The 21,822-nt window shown below is 45.7% G+C and overlaps 1 protein-coding gene across 1 annotated transcript in view; it reads left to right on the top strand.

The window, feature by feature from the left end:
- The window catches only part of LOC127221139 (chondroitin sulfate proteoglycan 4-like), a 56,548-nt gene that overhangs the window by 31,929 nt on the left and 2,797 nt on the right, over positions 1-21,822 (top strand). Inside the window, 3 exon segments of the mRNA XM_051183057.1 lie at positions 1,414-1,545; positions 7,457-7,626; positions 20,680-20,863. Coding sequence (XP_051039014.1) covers positions 1,414-1,545; positions 7,457-7,626; positions 20,680-20,863 — 486 coding nt within the window.

Consider the following 21,822-nt stretch of genomic DNA (forward strand, 5'->3'; position numbering starts at 1 on the left):
TCTCGGTCATTTGCTCTCCTGAAAGTACCCTTGGGGATGCTCAGAGCTCTGCCAGAGTAGCCTCAGATTGCCCTGTGTCTGCTTCCTTCCTGTCGTTCTTTGGCCTGCTTCCTGTCAGGCCCTACTCTGTGTAACACTCTGCATTGGTTTTGATATAGTCCCCTGGTTCTGTCCCTATTTTGTCCCTCGGATCATAAGGCGCTTCCAGGATTCCTAGTGGTAGAAGGCATTCGCTCTTTAATTTTGTGTTTCATTAAATACAACTTTGAAAAGCTAATTCTAGGAAAGCAAGCAAATGCGGAACAGTTGATCGTGAGCCCTGTTGGGAGTTAGGTACGCGCAGTGCCTTTTTTTTTTCCCAGTCCCTGTCTCTTTAATGGTGACCTGTGAACAATTTGGTTTAAAAACAACAGCAGCAACAACAAATAAACAAAAAACACCACCTGTAAACATTCTAGTGAGGATTTGGGGCTTCCAGATGAGCTTTGCTTAGCTAAGACTTAAAAGATGTCCAGTATCAACCTGTGCTAGTCAATCTGTGTTACTAAGGGAGTACCCGTACCTCGTACATCATCGCGGTCTGACATCATCGCAGTCTGACCACACACCCTTCACTCCTTGCCTTATTTCCTTATTTCCCCCTGGGCAACAGAGACACACGCCTACCCAGTGCCTTCTGTAAGGGCCATGGGCTTTTCAGACAGTGCATCATGGACATTTTCAGTGGCCACGGTCTCCCTGAATAGAGGTCTTGCTTCTGCTTTGTGAGTCAGAGTGGTAAAGCACCCTGGGGGATTGCCTGGGTCGATGCTGGCCGGGTCTCCATTTCAATGATTCCACGAGTTAATTTTCTACTTTGCTGTATGACTAGCCTCTGACAGAGTGTGGGAGTGTGATCTCCATGCAGACCCTGAAGGAAACTGAAGCCAGGCCTCTCCCTTCCCTCTCTCTCCACTCAGAATATGGTTAACTGGAGGTGGATGTTTGTTAATTTCCCTGATCTTTTGATATTATTATTATTATACAATACCCCCTTCCCTTTCCCTCCTCCCAAACCTCCCATATGCTCTTCCCAACTTTTTCCAAATTCATGGCCTCTTTTTCATTGTTTCATGAATGTGTGTGCACGTGTGTATGTCTGTGTGTGTATGCATGTCTGTGTGTGTGCGTGTGTGTATGTATATGTTTTCAGGGCTTGCACATGAATGTGTGTGCGTGCGTGTGTGTGTGTGTGTGTGTGTGTGTGTGGCTGTCTGTTGTGGGTGCATGTGATGCGGTGAGCTCAGAGGCTAATTAACACATTACGAGATTGCCGTGGCTACTTGCAGGTGACGGTGTGAGGAGATAAGTTGAGGGAAAGATGGTTCTTTCAGAATAATCAAATTGACCAGAGTGTATGTTCTTCTTTTGAAGGAGCAGTGTCGGGAGGCTTTAATTTTCAGGTTACCGACGGTTTGAATTTTGCGCCTTGGCAAACCTTTAGCATCACCGCCCGAGCTCTGATCATTAGCTTAGAAGTCAACAGAGGATTGAGCATCTTCCCAGGTAAGAGTCTTGGGGAGTGTTTGGGGGAGGGGCTCAGCCTTTTCCTATCTGTTCAGAAAATCCACCTGTGTGGCCTAAAGTGATGTCCTTTGCTGTGAAATGACTCTAGCTACTTTATTAGGCCCCCACCCCCACAGAATTCTCAGAAGTTTGACAGCAGCAAGGGTGCCACTCTGCAAACTTTGTTTCCCCTTGCCTCTTCCCTGGGGAAGAAAGGACTGAAGAGGAGTGGGAGGACTCTGGGAGGGGCTGTCTTCACCCCCCATGTACTCCCCCGCCCCCGTCTCTCCTAGAGTCCTTACGGACCCCAGACCTCTGCTGTTTATGCATTTGGAGCTACAGCTCCTGTAGCCCAGGCTGGCCTTGAACTCCTATCTTCCCGCCTCTGCTTCCCGACTGTCGGATGGCAGGCTTGCACTGCCTTGCCCACTTTACTGTGCTCTGCCAGCTGAGCCACAGCTGCCTCCTCCTACTTTCTTCAAACTGCTTGTGTTGTGAATAGGAAATCGTCTGTAGCACCTGGGGCTTGCCAGGGTCTTCCCTTAGTGCTGGCTTAGCGTGGCTGTTTGCCAGCAATCTGAGCCAGACTGATACAGAAGGAGCTGTGGGCTGCTCTGGCTAACACTCTTAGAAATGAGGAAAGGTTTACCCAATGGCAAGAGCAATAAATAAATAAATAAATAAATAAATAAATAAATAAATAAATAAATAAATTTTAAAGAGCGGGAATTTGTTATTTCCAAAAAAGCACTGAAGTGGAGACAATGACATCTCAGCATGGCCTGCATGTTGCGGAAAAGGAAAGGCCCAGAGCAGTCGTGCACCTTGTAACCGATTTAAAGGACAGACATTAACAGTCAAACATAGATGGAAAAGGCACTGATTAATTTATTAATTATGGTTCAACTAACCAGCAACCCTAAAAATAGCACTGCCTGCCTCTCTCTTTATACAAGTTAAATCAGCGTCTCTGGAATGGGCCTGGCTCCTTAAAAAAAAAAATTAAATTTTTTTAGATTTATTTTGATTTATGTGTTTGAGCGTTTTGCCTCTACATATGACTACGCAGCCTGTGCCTGCAGAGGTCAGACCAAGACATCAGATGCCCTGGCCTCGAACTCACAGAGATCCACCTACCTCTGCCTCCAGAGTGCTGGCATTAAAGGCGTGGGCCACCACCGCCTGCCGCCTGGCCTCGTCTTCTCTTTTAAAGGCTTAGTTCTTTTAAAGTGGAACTCACTTGGGATCCACAGGGCTAGACACTGTACCAGTATTTCAGTGCTTATGAGCCAGGTAGTCTGTTCTTGGGAGGTTGGTGGGTGACTGAAAGAGGAAATGCCAACTGGCAGCAATGGCTTAGCAAGCCCTCCTGCTTCCCCAACAGGCTTCAAGGAAAATGATACTCGCTTGCCATTACTTTACAGTCACTGCTGGGATGTTTTGCTAATTTTGATTGTGACGATGGTAATTAATGCTGAGGGTTGATTGAAGATAGAGCAGCCCTCGACCACTGAGCTACATCCCCAGCCCTTAAATGTTCATTTTTAAGTTCTAAGTTGTCCTCAGCTTTTAAGTCTGTGGAAAGAAACCTTTCCAATCCCAGCAAGGGCTGGGGTCACCTATGAGCTTCTACTAGAGCTTCATGTTTTTCCATGCTCTGTAAATTTTCTCTCCGAGTAAGTATGAAACTTCTACCATTTTCTCCCCAAGGCAATTAGGAAGTCATTTAGTGTTTAAAAACAACAACAAAACCAATAACCAGCTACATTTCGGTAATCGGAAAGACATGGTGATCTATTTTTAAAATTCCAAAACTAGGGTAATTGTGGCTGCTTCAGAAGATTAAATACCTTTCATCTAGCTTGGCATAGTCTGGTTTAATAATTGATGACAGTTGTATTAGTGGAAAGTCAGGAACGCTGTCTTCCACACTTCCGAGTTTCTGCTGGATGTTTTACTGAAACAGTGTGCCGGAAAGCATACATTAAGTGGCCAAATTCGTGTAAAACTTAGAGTCTTTATAGCTTTATGCACATTGTTGTCCACAGTCCTGGTAACTGTTCCTTTTTCCAGCAAATCTTCCTTCTAATATGACCCAGCCCCTGTGTTTCAAGAGCTCAGGGCTGGGACTCAGATGCTGGCTCCACTGTTAGCTCAGTTGGTTCTCTGTGGCCACTGTCTCCACCCTGCCCTGTTTCCTGTCCCAGCTCTTGGCCAGGAGGGAGGAAGGCCAATCTTCACATCCCTTCCTCTGGAGTGGCAGTGATGTTTGTTGGAGTCTCCTAACTGCGGTATCACATGTGCTCGAGTTCTATGGACCTCACGGGTCCCCTTTCCCAAGTATCAGGGGCCCCCGCTGTATATCAGAGTGACCTAGCACGAACACGATTTGTCACCTTGTCCCCTCTCCAGGGACCCACCTAGCCTTTCTTCAGCGGCCCCTGAGGGCTCTTTGTCCCAGCAGCTGCGTGTGGCGCCACGCTCTGCATCTTCCTGGAGAGTCCCCCCTCATCATGCTGTGCCATGCCCTCAGAGGGCGAAGAGGCACACTGCATCTCCGGATATGATGTAAGATGTCCTGCATCAGCTATTGCAGAACCACATGTTCAGACATCCATATTCTAAAGTCCCAGGGGAAAGTCTGTTGTTTTTGTGCAAGCATGATTTATTTTAGAGCTATTGCAGGAGTAAAAAAATCTATTCCTATTATAGGCTGGACATTCAGCTACTGCTACTTCTGTTTTCAATTACCACGTTGGGTTACTATGAAAAATTTAAGTGAAATAGTATATAAAACACAACTTTTGAAGAGCCATTAAAAGGTAAATGACACAAGCTCGGGAGGTTTCTGTGTCACATAGCTAAGTGACACATCTTAAGCCCTCCAGGCAGCGTAGCGATTCTGATCCCGAATCTAGAGCTTGTAACAAGCAGCCCTTCTCCTTTACACGTAGGCCAGCGTCCCAGGATGTCCCTTGTAGAATGCCAGTTCTCTGAGGAAGGGACATCAGAATAATGTTTATTTAGTTTCCTAAGCATGATTGATATAGTGACACACACAGCAAGTTAATAGCCGTAATTATGTGGCAGGGTTGCACGTTTTAATCTTTTTTGGCTCAGGAAGTGTTGTAACCTGGCATAAGTTAGTGACAACAACAAATCTGTACCAAACCATTTGAACTCCTCTGCATCAGACCTCAGAAGTCCTGTGTTGGCTCCTGTGTATGCTCAACCCTAGCTTGATACTGAAAAAAATTTGCATGGCAAGCCAAAATAATTATTAGAGTACATAGAATGTGACTGTTTTAAGACTGACTGTAGTTTCTATGCTTTGTCAAATTTGAACATTAGTTTTTAACTCTAAATGTAATATTTTCTGTGACCTAAGTAAAATTAAAGTATTTTTACTATATTTTATTTTAATGTTTCAGTTTGTCTTATTGCATATATTTTGAATACATATATAGATATGTGGGTATAACATGAGTGTATATATGTATAGACACACAATATATATATGCATATGTATGTATATGCACACACACATATATATATGGGAAGTATTCATATGTATTTAACTGACGTGTGTGTATATATATATATATATTATATATGTATACACACACACACATATATGGGAGGTATTCATATGTATTTAACTGACGTGTGTGTGTATATACACACACACACACATTTGGGAGGTATTCATATGTATTTAACTGACGTGTATTCTGCTGCCTTCTCTGTGATTTATTCTTCAAGAAGAGGTTTTGTAAGAGTTTTTCACATTGAATTCTACCATAGATTTTGTTTGTTTAGCTTTAGTGGTGGCATGTTGGAATACACTGTGGCCTTGGGCTGTAGATTTTTTTGTTTATCTAAATTTTTTCGAGGAGTGTTGGAGGATTAACCTACAGAAGGCCAGCTTCTGTAGATGCAGAATCAAGCAGCTCACCTCCAAAGGACCGTTCTCCTAAGTCTGCACCTCAGCCTCTTTGGTCATGAAGGAGAAGAAATGAGACCAGTAACCCATCTGTCCCTCATGGTGGGAACCACAAGAAAGGAGAAGGGATTCATGGTGTGTGCTGAAGGGTTTACCATCTCACTGTGTAGACATACTGTAGTTTCTTTCTAAAAAACATTTTAAATTACGTGTGTGCGCGTGAGTGTGTGTGTGTGTGTGTGTGCGTGTGCGTGCGCCCGTGCGCCTGTGTGTTTGTGTGTGCGTGCGCCTGTGTGTGTGTGTGTGTGCGTGTGTGTTTGTGCGTGTGCGTGCGCCCGTGCGCCTGTGTATATGTGTATGTGCGTGTGTGTTTGTGTGTGTGTGCACGCGTGTGCATGTGTGTATGTATGTAAAAGAGTGCAGAGTGCATGTGGTAGGCTATCAGAGGTCATCCTCTCCTTACACCATGCGGTTCTAGGGATTAAATTTCGGTCCTCAAGCTTGGCAGCAAGCACTCTGCTCCAATGAGCCACCTTCACGGCCCCAGGCTTTCCGTATCTTATCATCGGGTGTGTGCACTCAGGCTTAACTCCCTGTCTGACTTAGGCGAAGCCACCTGACAACGGATTCCATACCCTTTGGATGGAAAAAAGGGCACAGAGGCCCCTTTTTACTCCTGTCCCCTAAATAACCTGGGAAGTGAAGGAAGAAGTGAGTTGAAAGGCAGGGTCACCGTGAAGAAGAACAACAAAGGCATGGGGCAGGGTGTTCCAAAGAAGAGCCGAGGACGGGAAAGGCTGGGTGTGGAGGTGGTCAGGAGACACACGACAGCTGTAACAGGAGAGTTGGCAGGTGCCAGTGCCCCGGTTACGCATTATAGCGTTGATGGAGGGCACAGAAACATGCCTCTCGGCCTGCCTGGTGTGACCTCTAACCCGTACCGCGCTCTAGAAGCCAGAAAGTGACTGCAGCCACCAATGAGAAGGATGTGTGGGAACTTCTGAGCAGCACACGGGTCCTGAACTCGAGGCAGAACTGTGTGAGAAAGGTCCTCTCTCTGAGGCTGGATTCCATGGGCTCCCACCCCACCCCCACCCCCAAGAGCCTAGTGTTCATTTCAGAGGCTCGGGTGTTCTGAATGGAACTTCCACATTTGCAAAATTGGAAGTTTTCCAGACCCAGAGCTGTCTTCTCCTAGGAATTATCAAATGCCTAATGTGGTTTAAATATCAACTATGGTGGCCTTTCCTATTCAAGACTACAAAGGCTAAGGAAGGAAAGCAAAAATAGATGCCATTTAGAATGAGGCTTAGTTATTATTGGATAATTATTTTATTATTCTATAGTAATGTGTTATAATAAATGGTTACTATTTACTAATATTATTGGATAAAACTCAAAAGTGATTTACAAAGTACCTACTCTGACTCTGCGGAGGACTCGTGCTAACCTTTTGAAAGGGTTAGGAGAGATGAGGGAGGAGTCTGGTCCAGAAGATGGCGTTGAACATTCAGACTTCCCATCCCACGAGGATGGTCCTTCAGCATCCAAAGCCCTGACATTCACGTGGCCTTTGATACAGGCCTGGGAGGTCCCTTGTGCTCCTTTAGGAGGCAATCCGCACCCTCCTGGGAACCACAGCCCCTTGGCTTCCCAGCACCACACAGTCAGATCTTTCTTTACCACCGAGGGTTTAGCCACAGAGGCCTTGGCACGGACTCTTTTATCTAGGGAATCAAAGAGATGCAAGGCCATGGCTGGAGGAGCTCTGAGGAGCTGGTTTTTCCTGAGGTTCATGAGTAAACCAGGTCCACGAGAAGCTATCCCAGTGATCACCAGCCCCGCATCGCCTAGTTTTGGATAATGGCTGGCACTCCCTTTCTGGAGTCTGGAAGAGGTCCGGAGAGGTCATTTGAGGAGCTGGCTGCCTCTGTGAGCTTTGTACTTACCTGTATCTTTGACTCTTAGGTTCCACGAAGTCACTGTCATCTCATGCCCTGAGAGCTGTGACCAACGATGACAGGGCAGGAAACAGAACAATAACCTTTACAGTAGTCAGTGCCCCTCGACTTGGGAGGCTGCTGAAGATGAACTCGGACAACAGTACAGAGGTGGTTTCTGTTTTTACTCAGCATATGGTGAGTCCGGCCATCCACACCGTGACGTATGGATGAGCTGCGGGGTAAACAGGGAGTGGGTTGAGCAGCGAGCACCTATCGTTTGCTTTCATCCTGCTAAACCAACCAGACATAGGCCATGGGCTCAGACAATCCTCATTCTGTTCTTAGACAGGGTTCTTTGTAGGGAACATAACACGAAACACAGTTGTCAGAAAACACCATGCTAATTTAAACTCCGAAAGTAATGAATGGAAAAAAGGACTTGGGGCTGGGAGGCAGCTCAGCAGTTCAGGGCAAGCACTGCCCTTGCAGAGGACCCAAGTGCAGTTCTCACGGTCAGCTGGTTTACAACATCTGTACTCCAGCTCCGAGAGAGCCAACCTCCTCTTTCGGGTTCTGCATGTACCTGTACTTCGTATACACTACACACACACACACACACACACACACACACACACACACACACACACACACACACACACACACACCACACACACACCACACACACCACACCACACACCACACCACACAAACACACCACACACACACACTACACAAACCACACCCACCACACACACCCCACACACACCACCAACACACACACCACACACACACACACACACACACACCACACCACACACACACACCACACCACACATACCACACACACACTACACAAACCACACTACCCCACATAACACACACCACACACACACACACACCACACACACACACACACCACACACACACCCACACACACCACACACACACACACACACACACACACACACACCACACACCACACACACACACACCACACACACACACACACACACACACCACACACACCACACCACACACACACACCACACACACCACACCACCCCACACACACACCACCACACACACACACACCACACACCACACCACCACACACACCACACCACACACACACACACACCACACACACACACACACACCACACACACACACCACACACCACACCACACACACCACACACACACACTACACACCACACCACACACACCACACCACACATACCACACACACACACCACACAAACACACCACACACACCACACACACACACACACCACACACACACACACACACACACCACACATACACACACACCACACAAACACACCACACACCACACCACACACACACACTACACAAACCACACCACCCCACACAACACACACCACACACACACACACACACCACACACCACACCACACACACCACACCACACACACCACACACACAGATACAGAGAGAAATAAATAGCCAAATAGCTGGGCAGTGGTGGCACACACCTTTAATCCCAGCACTTGGGAGGCAGAGGCAGGTGGATCTCTAAGTTCAAAGCCAGCCTGGTCGAGAGGGAGTTTCATGAGTTTCAAGACAGCCATGGGCACACAGTGAAACCCTATCATGAAAAACATGGATAAAATAAATAAATAGATCTTTTTTTGAGAGTCCTTTAAGATGAAATCCAAAGTATGTATGTGTGTGTGTGTGTGTGTGTGTGTATATATATATGTATATATATTTAATATGACACTATACTTTATTTAATATATTATTATTGCCTGTGTATGTAATTTGTATTCAGGGTGTTTTAAACTTAACCAGGACTCTGTTACCGGACCCATGGTTTACATATCTTCTTTCTGAAATGAATAAGCACTAAAATATTTTTCTGCTCTCAGACAGGAATTGGGTGTACCAGACATGTTTGCTTATGTGTTATTTCATTTTCTAAAAGTGAGATTCCCAGATATAACCCTTTAGGCGTCCCTTTGGTTTGTCATTCATCATGGTCCTTCTGCCCTGAAATACTGTGTCTGATGATTTGTTTGGCTGTGGCTTTGTATAACTAGTGAATTTTTAAAATCTCAAATCATCTTTAGAGGAAATAGCAAGAGTTCTTAACCTTTGAGCTCTCTCTGGATGTTGTGACGAGATTAGACTTGGCTGTGTCTATGTGCGCTAGAGGGAGCGGACCGTGAGGCTTGTGTAAGCTTCCAGTGTGGCCCTGAAAGAAGGAGCATGGTGTCTGTGGCTTGCAGACTTCTCCAGGGCACAGAACAGAAACTTAGAATGGAAACTCCATTGTGTAGGGAAATTAAGTTGTGCCCAGAAGCACCACAACACTCCTAGGGCCAGTTTGCCTTCTGAGTACTAACAAGATGATATCATTACTGCAAGAATATATGGGCTCCAGCCCCAGGTGTTGTGAAAAATGACTGTGGCCGTTTTAAGTATTATTTCCAACAGCTTTTCACTGCAAATAAGTGGGATTTTACATTAAGATCAGTGACCTAAATGAGAGCCGGTGAATCTAGTAGCTGGAATTAAGTAGCCTTTGCCACAACGACAAGAGCCCCGCAAGCCGCAGTGGTTATGATAACGGAGGTGTGCTGCCCACTTGCGCCGTAGGGCATGCTGCTGGGAGTTGGCTGTGGTCTGCTTTCCACGACCTCTGTGTTTCAGGCTCTAGCTAACGGAACGGTCCCGCTCGCTGCCCCGCTCGTTCTAGCAACCATGCTGATGCCAGCAAAGGGCAACAGGATGGTTGAACACAGAATGACTCTGAGGCTTGTGCCCTGGAGTGTCATTTGTATTCACATTTCAGGCAGTGAGGAAGCCTGCTGTCAGTGGGCAGGATAAATACAGACAGGAGGCCCTGGATATTTGAAACAATGTTCTAACGTCCGTGGCTCATTAACATGCAAACCAAGAACTGTATATGATACCGGAAGCCCGAGCACATTTTTCTCTAAAAATGAACCACCTTTAAAATAGAACACAATTGTAAATAAGAAATTAACACATCAGGCCAAATAAAAGGTCCTGGGCAAGCAATGTCTCGATTGACTAAAATCCAGTTACTTTCAGATTTCATTGATCTCCCTGCCCTTCCTGACTCTTCCTGACTTTGTGAACAGGTAGGTGACAGCCAGAAAACCATGGCATCCAGTGTGAGCCAGAACGTGAGAAGTATGGTACAGGGGCTCAGTGCTGGACAAGGGTGTCTGAGGATGTTGCGTCCTTGGGAAGTAAGGGCAGGCTACAGCCTGGAGAAACCTGTGCCCTTCCGCAGGGCAGGGGCACAGAAAGAGTTGGGTTGCACCAAATGGAACACTGGCAGTGTTTGCTCTTCCTTCCCATGGCCCTGTCCTTGGCTGAACGTGCACCTGCCATTCCAGAGGTCTGGTTGAATACTTAGACTCAAAGGACAAAGAAGACATGGTTTTATTGTCTGTAAGGTTTTATACAAAGTCTGCGTCTGACTTTGCACACAAGGTACATTCCTGATGTAATAGTTTCTTTCTACTTAAAACATTACCTCAGATATGTTTATTGTTTGTAAACTTTCCACGCAATAGTTAGCTGATGTCCTTGTTGTGTGGTATGAGTATCATTTATAATTTAAGTCTCAGATCCCTACTGGTGACCACTTGTGACTGTGCAGAAGCTCCTGGGCATGAAACCCGGAGATCTAGGTTGCCCTTGTGACTCAATGCAAACCATGTAGCTGTTAAACCTATGTTTCATTGTGTTTAGAATGGGAAGAGTCATAGCAATGATTGTTGAAACCATATTCACGTACTTCATGTATGAAGCGCTATTCTTAGCCTTCTGTTGTATCGTTCCTCTCTGCCTGAAGGCTCAGACCTACAGCTCTTGTGTACACACACAGCCTATTGGTAGCAGAGCCAGGACTTGAGCCAGGACTCTGGATTATAGGCCAGGCTCCTGTCAAATTAGCCATGGCTTTCTCCCAGGTGTGGATAAGACAGTAACAGATGTAAAATCCATAGCATATTCCCCACACTTAATTGAGGTTCATTGAGATGGAAAGCATTCTTCCAATGATCAGGAGACAAACAAGCTAGAAATATTGTATTGCTTACACATCCTAGGGGTACCCGGCACACCCAAAGACCATACACATGCAAAGTCAGGAAGCACAGACAGACAGACAGAGAGAGAGAGAGAACTCTATTGCATCCAGTGTTGTTCAAGCACCTTTTCCAAGGGGGATGGGGATGGGAGGGGGTGAGTGGGTGACTTTAGAGCAGGAGGTGCTTGTTCCAGGAGGTCATGTGATGACGTAGAGGGGGTCGTGTGACCTACCTGCATGGCCCGGGTGGGATGTGAGGGTCAGGGGGGTCAGTCACACAGGCTACATTAGTTGTCCCCTAGGGAGGTGATCACCATAGAGCAGTTACTGAAGGGGACTAGCTGGATGGACCACACTGAGGAAGGCTGCAAACTGGCATCAAGATGCCTGAGAAAGTCCAGCTGGCATTCAGGATGGGTGGGGGTGGTGACTCCTAAGGACTGCAAACGATAATTAGGTGGTGGCTAAGGCTTTCTGTTCTTGGATGTGTGAAAAGTCCCTTTATACTCCTCATATTTGAAAGGACAGCTTCCCAGGGGGAGGCAATTTTCTGCTACACTGGAATTGGCTGGTATTTGCCCCAATGCGCTACATTCATTTAATGAATGAAAATGAGGTCATCAGAGGAGAGCGACATTTGCTTCACCTGTGACCCACTTACTGTTTCCTTAAAGTCCCTGGGGTTCCCAAATGCATTTCATGCAGGGACTGGATTTCCCACCCTCGGTCAGAGCACAGGCTGGAGGAACAGAGGGTGTGGGGTTGGGGGTCTCCGTGGGCTCTCCCCTGACAGCCAGGGCGAGAGGAGAGGGCAGCAGAGAGCTACTGCAGCCTGGGTTTGCAGGGCTGGCCACCTGTGCTTGCTACTTGAAGACCCTGTGGCTCTTTTCCACCCCAGCCATCAAAACGGAAGTCAGTGATGTGGTTTCTAAAGGAGGGAGAAGACAGAGAAAACCGTGGAAGGATAAAAAACAAAACCTGAACTCTGATTCTTTTGGGGTCACAGGCTGTTTTGATGTTTCAATGTGCATCTTGTTTTCTGAAACACACACACACACACACACACACACACACACACACACATTCATGCATTTATAAAAGCAAGACCAGAAAACAATAAAATGCTAAATTTATATCACGGCAGGGAGAAGCGTCGCCCATTCATACAGTAAATGGTCACTAATCTGAATGCATTTTGGGGTTAGGCGGATGGCTCAGGGGTCAGAACACTTTCTGTGCAAGCATCAGGGCCTGAGTTCAAATCCTCAGCACCCACATTAAAGGCTGGGTAAGGCTGCATGCCTCTGTAACCCCGGCATTGCAAGGATAGAGACAGCGACCCCTGGTAGTTCACTGTCAGCAAGCCTAGGCAAATGGCAAGCTTTGGTTCAGTGAGAGACCTGTCTGGAGGCAATGATGTGGAGAGTGTGAGGCAGTAATGGGTCATCCTGCTCTGATCCTGCAGGCACAAGCATGGCTTAGAGCATGTGCACACGCATGTGCATGCAACACACACACACACACACACACACACACACGCGCGACTGCACACACCATACACCACACACACTAAACAAAAGTAAAAACATTCCAATCCTGGTCAGTCTGTACGTTAAGACATGAACATTTTTTTCTTGTGACTTGAGAAATGAAAGAAATTCACCTTCCTGCTTTGCCTCTTGCACACACACAGCTTCCTTTCCACAAGCACTGGTGGACGAGCTTTGGCACAGCCTGAAGTTTACCACCTCTATCAAATGGTACCCGGTCGGTTCCCAGACATCTTCTACTGCCTCACACAGTTTCACCACCCAGCAGCGTTGGAACATTTGGGAAGTAGGTGGCAACGATGGGCTGTGGAGGTGGAGGAGAGGACCAGAGCATTTCTCTTGGACTGGGATCTGCTCAGTATAAACAGCAACTATCGCCTCACGCCCTGTGTTCCATGGAGTGGGGAGCTGTCCTCCAAAACCCTCCACGAAGATCCTGATTAGCACGTATGTGCTTCATCAGGCCTCTTCCGGGTTTCAGTGTGGTGGGTTACAAAAAAACAAACAAACAAACAAACAAAAAAACAAAATACACACACAAAGATAGCACTTGAGAATTAACTTCAATTATATAAAAGTTCAGAGCACTTCAGCCCCGTGTAACTTACCAAATGGCTAATTACTACTAAACTTCCTAGACCAGCTTTTCTACTCAAGTTCTACCCAGTGACATGCCATACGTCCCACGGGGACATTGTAGGCCCTTGATGGCTGAGTGCTCTCTAACCCTTTAACTGAAGGAATTGATCGGTCCTTGGCTCTTTGACCTTCTATGGGCATGGGGGGGTTAAAGGACTTCATCGCTTGCACCTAAAACACATAGTTTCTTTGCTTGTGGTGGATAAACAGAAATAACCATTTTTAATCAGTGCTCATGGATGGGAAGAAGGAACTTATGAAAAATCTTGACTGCATTATGCTTAATATACTTTGGCAAATAATCTCAAGGAAATATTTATGATGTCATTACCCAACATTGTTTTCTTAGCCTGGAATAAGCTCACTCATTTTTGCATCCAATGTCATGTCAGTCTACCAAGATAAGCAAGTGGCCGCCTTGTTTCTCAACATCAAATCCTAAGTGGGTAAAACTCACCCACAGAAACTTTTGCTGAAAATCACATGTCCGCACGTATTTAAACATAGACATCCACAGAGAAGGCAACCATCAGACTCAAACTGCACAAAAGCTCTCTTACAGATTTGGAGATGATGCTGTCCCTTTCCAAGAACCCATGAACAAAGTAAGCTTCGAATTCCACAAAACACGATGATGCCTTCCAAGTCGAGCTCACGGCTAATTGAGTGATTTTCATTCCACTGCTTGTAGAGATAATTTAGAGTCGTTAAAGCAGCAAAGCGTCCTGGCTTTGAGGTTTGTGACAGCCAGCCTCGTTCCTTTTCCACAAACCCAGTGGTTGTGTCTCAGCCATTGTGCTGTTGTGGGCAGGCTGCCATCCGTCCCTGGCTGTGTTGCCTCGGCAGCATAGATAACAGTTTTCCTGGACCACATTTAGAAAATTACACAGCCGTTCTGGGCTATTAATTTTGTCCAATTACTCCTTCTCCCAAAATCCGGACTTAACTGCTTTCATTATTATGTATTTTAGAGAATTATAGACACATCTCCCAAAAGCTGGGAATTAATTTATTATGACTTATTGGAGAATGAAATCAGCTTAATGTTCCATTGGGCTTTTGTCTTTGGGTCTGCTGAGGAGGGAGGGAGCAGTATTCCTATCGTCCATGCTCCTGCCTCGCCCACCCTTGGACTCAATCCTTCAGTGGCAACTAGTCTCACTTGTCATTATCATTTTCCGTCAGAAGTTTTCTTTCAGCAACTTTGTTTTGCATTATACTTCTCTGAGTTATGTGGAGAGTGCTTTTGCATATGTGGTGTTGATTGTCACTTAGTCAACGGTTCATCGTTCAAACTTACAGTTGACTGTAAGCTTGGCCCAATGGCTTTGAGGAGTTGAAAGTGTTCCCTTAGAGTGGCTGGCTCCTTCTACGGAAAGGCAGACAGAGTTCACTCCCAATGAGGGTGGCTCATTCCCTCTCCTTGTACTCGGTTGCCGGGTCTTCACGGAGTGTGCTTTGCTGGTTAGTCTCTGTGGACTACACACAAACGAAGAAACTAACGTCTAAAAAGAGGGAAGCTTGATGGAGAACATGCCTCCATAACACCTGGCTGTCGGCAGGCTTTTCCTTGACTGATAATTGAGATGGGATGGCTGTCTCAGCTACTGTGGTGGTATCTCCCTTGGGCAGGTGCTACAGGATTGTATGCCGGCTGAAGGTAGCACTGGCCATCTTGAGTTAGTTATATACAGGTAGAGGTGACCCTTAGAACCACAGGTCCCACTAGTCCCTGGAACTTGTGAATGAATGTTCCCTTTCGTGGCAGACTTCACAGGTGCAGTTAATAGGCATAGGATGGGGAAATGGCCTTAAATACAGTCACATGGATCTTTTTAAGGGGGGGGGGCAGAAGGAGATTTACATACATAGACTGGTGAGGAATGGGCAACCACAGAGGAAGAAGTTGGAGTATTGTGACCCCAGGCAAAGGAATGCTTGTAGCCAGGCAAGCTGGAGGAGACAAGGAAGACATTACATCCTTAGGGGAAAAAATAAACCAATGTCCATGCAATGGTTGACTCCACCAAGCCTGGCACATTCACGATCCTTCTCCATTCCCAGATCCATCCACAGGTACTAACCCTGACCCTCAGCTCTCTGGCTTCACGTTTATGAAAGCATGTGTTAGCTGGTCTCCTTGGGGTCTCCAGTCAGGAACTGACCAAAAGAGAAAACAACAACAGGGAGCCAGCACCCTCCTGTCCCGTCCATCATCTCCTAGTGTCTAACGAGTTTCCACATGATAAAAAAGTGGCGCCAGCATAGAACTGGGATCCTGCCCCTCTGCTGTTGTGTGCAGTGTATGAATGTGTGCACACATGTTCACGGTATATGCACATGCCAATGCAGATGTGTGTGGATGACAGAGGTGCAAGTTAGCTCACCATCTTACCCTTCGAGGCAGGACTTCTCACTGGGCTCAGCAGTGATCTGAACTAACGAGCCAGTATCTGGGATCTGCATGCCTCTGCCCTTACAACACTGGGGTTAGAAATGCCTGTTGCCATTCCCAGCTTTTTATGTGGGTGCTAGGGGTCTGAGCTCAGGCTCACATGCTGAACAAGCACTTTTACCCACTGGGCTGTCTCCAAGCCCTGGCACTGCCTTTCTTTAATTCATAATGTATGACACACACAAGCTGTAGGATGAGCTATTCCACAGGATCACTGCCAGTCAAGATAAGTTCTGGCTAACACTGATGGCCTTGGCTGGGCCACATTGTGCAGTGAGATTTGTTTGTTTGGATCATACTTTTCAATTGGCTCTCCCCAGTCCTGGGCTCCTGGAGTTTCAGGACATACCTTAGGGATTCCATTGTAGCCTATAATCTCAGGGGTCCACACTGTGAGTTCAGCCTTAGACCATGGAACACCATGGATGCTGGGGTTGCATAGAAGTCGGTACAAAGCCAGGCTCCCCCCACACTCACTGCTATTTGCATCTTCTGAGCCTCAATTTTTCTTTTCCCCATCTGTCAAATGGACATAAAAAGCCTCCTGAAACAAACTGAAGCTAAATGAATTACACAAAGAGCAGTGTGGAGTGCCTGCAGTCTGTAGAACTCTAACAAAAGCTAGATATTTTCTGTGTTGTTAAATGCATACATTCATAAGAAATATCCCGAGTTTCCTTGTTTCTATCTATGCAAGGTTATAAGCAAATATACTTGACAATTAAATGTTATAAAGCTATTTCAAAGTGGATTATTTGCTCATTCAACGCATGTTTTGAACAAATAATTATAAAGAAACTGGACATGAACCTCCAAATGTGTTCTAGAAAATATTTACCTTGTGAAACACAGACTGGAACTCCCTGATTGTTTAATATCATGCTGTAATCCAGCATAAGAAATGAGTGTGGCCTTTCACCCAAAACAGATCCCAATAAAGGAAGGTTTGTTTGGACTTAGGGATTCTGGGGAGGCAGTCCATCTGAAGAGGAAGCCATGGTGTAGAGTCAGGAAGCAGAGAGAAATGAATACTGGTGCCTAGAACACTTCTTTTTCTGTAACCCAGCTCAGAAAATGGTGTATTGCGGTGGATCTTCTACTTCAGTTAACCTAAAGTAGAAAATTCCTGTCAGACATTCCCAGAGACTTACCTCCATGGTGATTCTAAAGTCCATCAAATTGCAATTGAGATTAACTACCACACCCTAAGTTTGGGGAAGGATGGAGTTCTCCAGATGTTCATCCAGATGTTCATCTTTCTAACTTTTTCAGCTGTAAGCTGTGGCCCACCACAGAAATCCCAGTAGGTCCTCTGGCCTTCTGAGAGCCAACTCTCTTTGAGGTTGTTTAGAAATCCAGGATATGAGACAGAAATTTGATCACAGAAATCAAAGTATGCTTTACTGCCTTCCTTCAAATCCAAGCTACCTATGAAGAGTTTTAAGACTTGGAATCATGTTAGAGGAAGGAGTCGTTTTCTTCAGTGGTGTAGCTAGTGGTAAGTTGCCCATGTTCCCTGTAAGCAACCCTTAACCCATGCTCATGCAAACAGCCTTAAATTCAGTAGGCCTCTCTCTCTCTCTCTCTTTCTCTCTCTCTCTCTGGCTCTCTCTCTCTCACACACACACATACACCCCTCAAAGCAGGAGGGAGGGAGAATTGTTGGGAAGGAGAACTAGTTTCCTGGGAATGGAGGAAAGATGATAATGGAGGGGGGGGGGATATGATCAAAATACATTATATGCATGTGTGAAATTGTCAGAAAATGAATAAAAACATTTTTTGAAAGATTCGGAAGTATATGCACCCATTCACAGGTGACACTGGATTACAGTTATGAGTCTCAGAAAGGACTAAGTTGGGAGTCACGGGAAGAAGGAGATGGGAATTGGGAGGGTGGGGATGGACCAGCATATCAGCATCTCTGTCTTCAGTGAACACGGCTTTTATAGGTTGGTTCCTTCATCCTGCCTGGGTTGGTCATCACAAAAGGAAATGTTGCTTCCTTCCTAAAGCAGAAAAAAACAATGAGAATAACTTAATATATTTAACTTTGTGTTTTGAAATAAGTTATGAATAATTACAAAAAGTATAAAGAGTTCACATGTTCGATTCCTCCACATTCCCAAAATGTTAGCATTTAACGAGAATTACTCTTTTCACACACGTCTTCTCACGTCTAAAATTCAGGCAAGTTTCTTATGTAATCACAGCACAGTTTCCAAATTTATACAATTGACACTTGTTACAATGTCAGTGCGCAATTTGCATGTCATATTACACTTTCCCAAATTGTTTCAATAAATGTCCTAAATTGGAAAGGGGAAATTATGCACACTATAAAACATAGCATTGAGTCGTCATGTGTCTTTAATATCCTTTAATTGGAACCATTCCTTACTTATCAACACAGTGTCTTCTAAGACCCTGTCATTAAAATCATTTATGACATTTATTCTGTGTGTTTGTAAGGGTGTGTGTACCCCAGTGCTCACACGCGCAATGGACAAGAAGTTCGTGCGGACGTCAGAGGACAGCTTGTGGGAGTTGGTTCTCTCATTCCACCCATGGGCTCTGGGGATGGAACTCAGCTCATCAGGCTTGGGGACAAAGTGCCTTAACCACACCGGCCATTTTGCCAGCCTAACTTTGCTTTTAAGAGTATAGGGCAGTTCTCCACAGAGTGTTCCTCATTTCAATTATAATCTGATGTTTTACCCAATTGTTTTTGTTTTGGTCACATTTAGACTGTATATCCTGGATAGGGATTCAGGTTGTGCATCCTGGGCATGGATTCAGACACTGCACTCTGGGCAGGGACACCAAGGGATCTCCTGCCTGATGACCACTTTGTCCTGAGGTTGGGGATGCTGTTCACGTTCATCATCCAATCATCTCTCCGTGGGTTTTGGGCTTCTTCACTTTCCGTTTCTGCTTTCCTGCTTCAGTTATTGGTTGGGAATCCACACCGCTGGCTCTCTGATGACACTGTGATGACTCCTTCTGTAGAACAAAAAATAGCTGTACAAATCTAAATGGGTAGGGAGTAAAACCCACCTTCCTCCTCCCCTCAATCCCAGAGTACAGGTGCTCCGTGGTTTATCCGTATGTACTCCACACCATGGAAATCCACGGGTACCCAGAGTGGTTCCTAAGGCTATTTTGGTTTTGGTGACAAAATCGTAGGCTGTGAATGCATCTTGCTCCCACAGGTTTGCCTTACTATTCCCATGGAATCCTGACTTCAGTCTCTCTTTCTGGGCCTTCTCCCAATGCGCGCGCACGCGCACACACACACACACACACACACACACACACACACACACACACACACACACACACACGGACTTACAGATAAAAAGACACCTTCGTGAGGGATGGACACCTGAGGATCTTGACTTATATAACTATGTGTATGTGTGGGGTTTTGTTTGTCTTTATTTTTGATTTTTTTTTTTTTACAAAATTGTTAGAGAAATTTGGACACTGGCTGCATATTTGCTAATGTGAATTGGGTTTTTTCCCCTTATTTTATGTACTTCTGTGTTTTGTCTACGTGTATGTCTAAGTGAGGGTTTCTGATCCACTGCAGCAGGGGTTACAGACAGTTGTGAGCTGCCATGTGGGTGCTGGGAATTGAACCCAGGTCCTCTGGAAGAACAGTCAGTGCTCTTAACCACCAAGCCATCTCTCCAGCCCCCAGGGGATTATTTAATTTTGATTCTGAGGTATAATGCCGATAGTGGCAGTAAAACTTTTGAAAGTGACGTTGTATGAGTACTTACTGAAGTATTTATATATGAGATTGTTCAATGTCTAGGGTTTGATCACAAATAGTCTGTTGGGCTGGAATCAGGCAGGGCCTTCCACAAAACAAGAGTTGTGATATGATTGGCACTGTCTGTCAAACAAGGGGGGTCAAGTATATCAGGTTTGAATTAGAATCTCCCAGCTGTGAAAAAACAAGTCACCTGATGGGAGCTGTCATTCTGTAAATATGTTTCTCTTATTGGTTAATGAATAAAGCACTGTTGGCCAATAGGAAAGCAAGATAGGCGGGACTAGGAGACAAGGAGGATTTGAGGAAGTAATAGGGAGGAGTCATCATGGAGAGACTGGGGAGACCAGACGCTGGCCCCACTCCCCAGTAAGATGAGACCACATGGAAATACTTAGATTAATAGAAATGGGTTAATAATTAAGACAGAGCTAGCTGGTAAGAAACAAGTACCTGGCCAACAGCATTATATCTAATACAGAGTCTTGGTGTGTTATTTGGGGCAGGTATGGCTGTGGGACCGGCTGCCGGAAAAACCTACTCGTAACAGTCACCATGTTTTTCATTTTGTTTTTCTTTTACACAAATACATGGGATAATCTGGGCATGAATATAGGAAGCACTAAAAAGAGCATGTCTCCTCCAGTTAGAATGTGTGATGATGATGATGCTTGTATTCCGGAAGCTGGGAGCTAACTGTCCTTCCGTCTGTCCAGGTCAGTGAAGGGCGGATACTATACCAGCATGTGGACCTAGAGGGCACTGGGTGGGCTTCAGAAGACTCCTTCACGTTCACGGCATCCTCCCCTCCTGCTGCACTGGGACCAGAGGATTTCCAGATTACCATTTCATATGAAACCAACGAGTCAGGCCGACAAAGCCAGCTGCTTGCAAATACAGGTACTGCCACCGTTAATCCCACCGGTGGAGAATAAGACCACCACCACAATTTAAAGCCAAATCTGAAACAAGCTTTAATTAAATACTGGCCAGGTGGATAGGCTTTGGCCAGGTCCCTACCCTGGTCCTTGGGAAATGGGCCTGTTTTGCAAGGGTTTAAGAAGGAAACCCCCACAATTCATTGCATTTCCCATCAGGTCCGATTGGGGCAAGCATACATTCGGACGTATTTCCTGCCTGAGAACTTCCCACCCACATGTGATCAAGCACATCTCTAGCATATGAGTAAAACAACTCGCTTAGGGGAGTGAAAACGTGTGGCTTTTTGATCTCCCATAAACAGCAGCCTCCAGCACTTCAGGAACTGTCTGTAAAGGCATCTTTGTTTCATGGTTCTCTAAGGCACAGTAATTAAAACTTAAAATGTAACTTTGGCTCTCACACCACCAAAGCTATGGGCAGCCAGTGTTTTGCCACTGTAGAAGAGAGAAAAATAAACTTTGTGCCAGTGCCACAGTATCATCCTCTTCAAGTCACAGCCAGTGGCACTCACTCTGGATGCCCTCAGTTATTTCCTGTCTCGAGCCTACAGGTGAGGAATGAGTTTGGCTGTTAAAAGTCTCTATACCTCCAATTGGGAGGTTTAGCACGGCCATGACTGAAAACTGTTGATGAAAATAAAAATGATGAATGGAGAAGATTTGTTAAAAGATAGTGCCTACCTCCATACCAGGAGAAATTCAGGCAAGGTAAGTTAGGAGATGAACATCTTAAAAGTGAGTGTACGGGTTGTGACACTTGCTTGCCTGAAATGTTTGCATTCTCTTCCCAATCTTCTCCCTGCTTCCTCCCCGTGCCCTTCCTCTGCGCCCGCCATTTCCCTTCCTTCCCCCTCTGTGTCCTGCCACACGCATGCTATCCTCCCCGCTTCCCATCTCCACTTCCCATCTCCCTTCAGG

Source organism: Phodopus roborovskii, unplaced genomic scaffold (genome assembly GCF_943737965.1).
Source record: "Phodopus roborovskii unplaced genomic scaffold, PHOROB, whole genome shotgun sequence".
Taxonomy (NCBI): domain Eukaryota; kingdom Metazoa; phylum Chordata; class Mammalia; order Rodentia; family Cricetidae; genus Phodopus; species Phodopus roborovskii.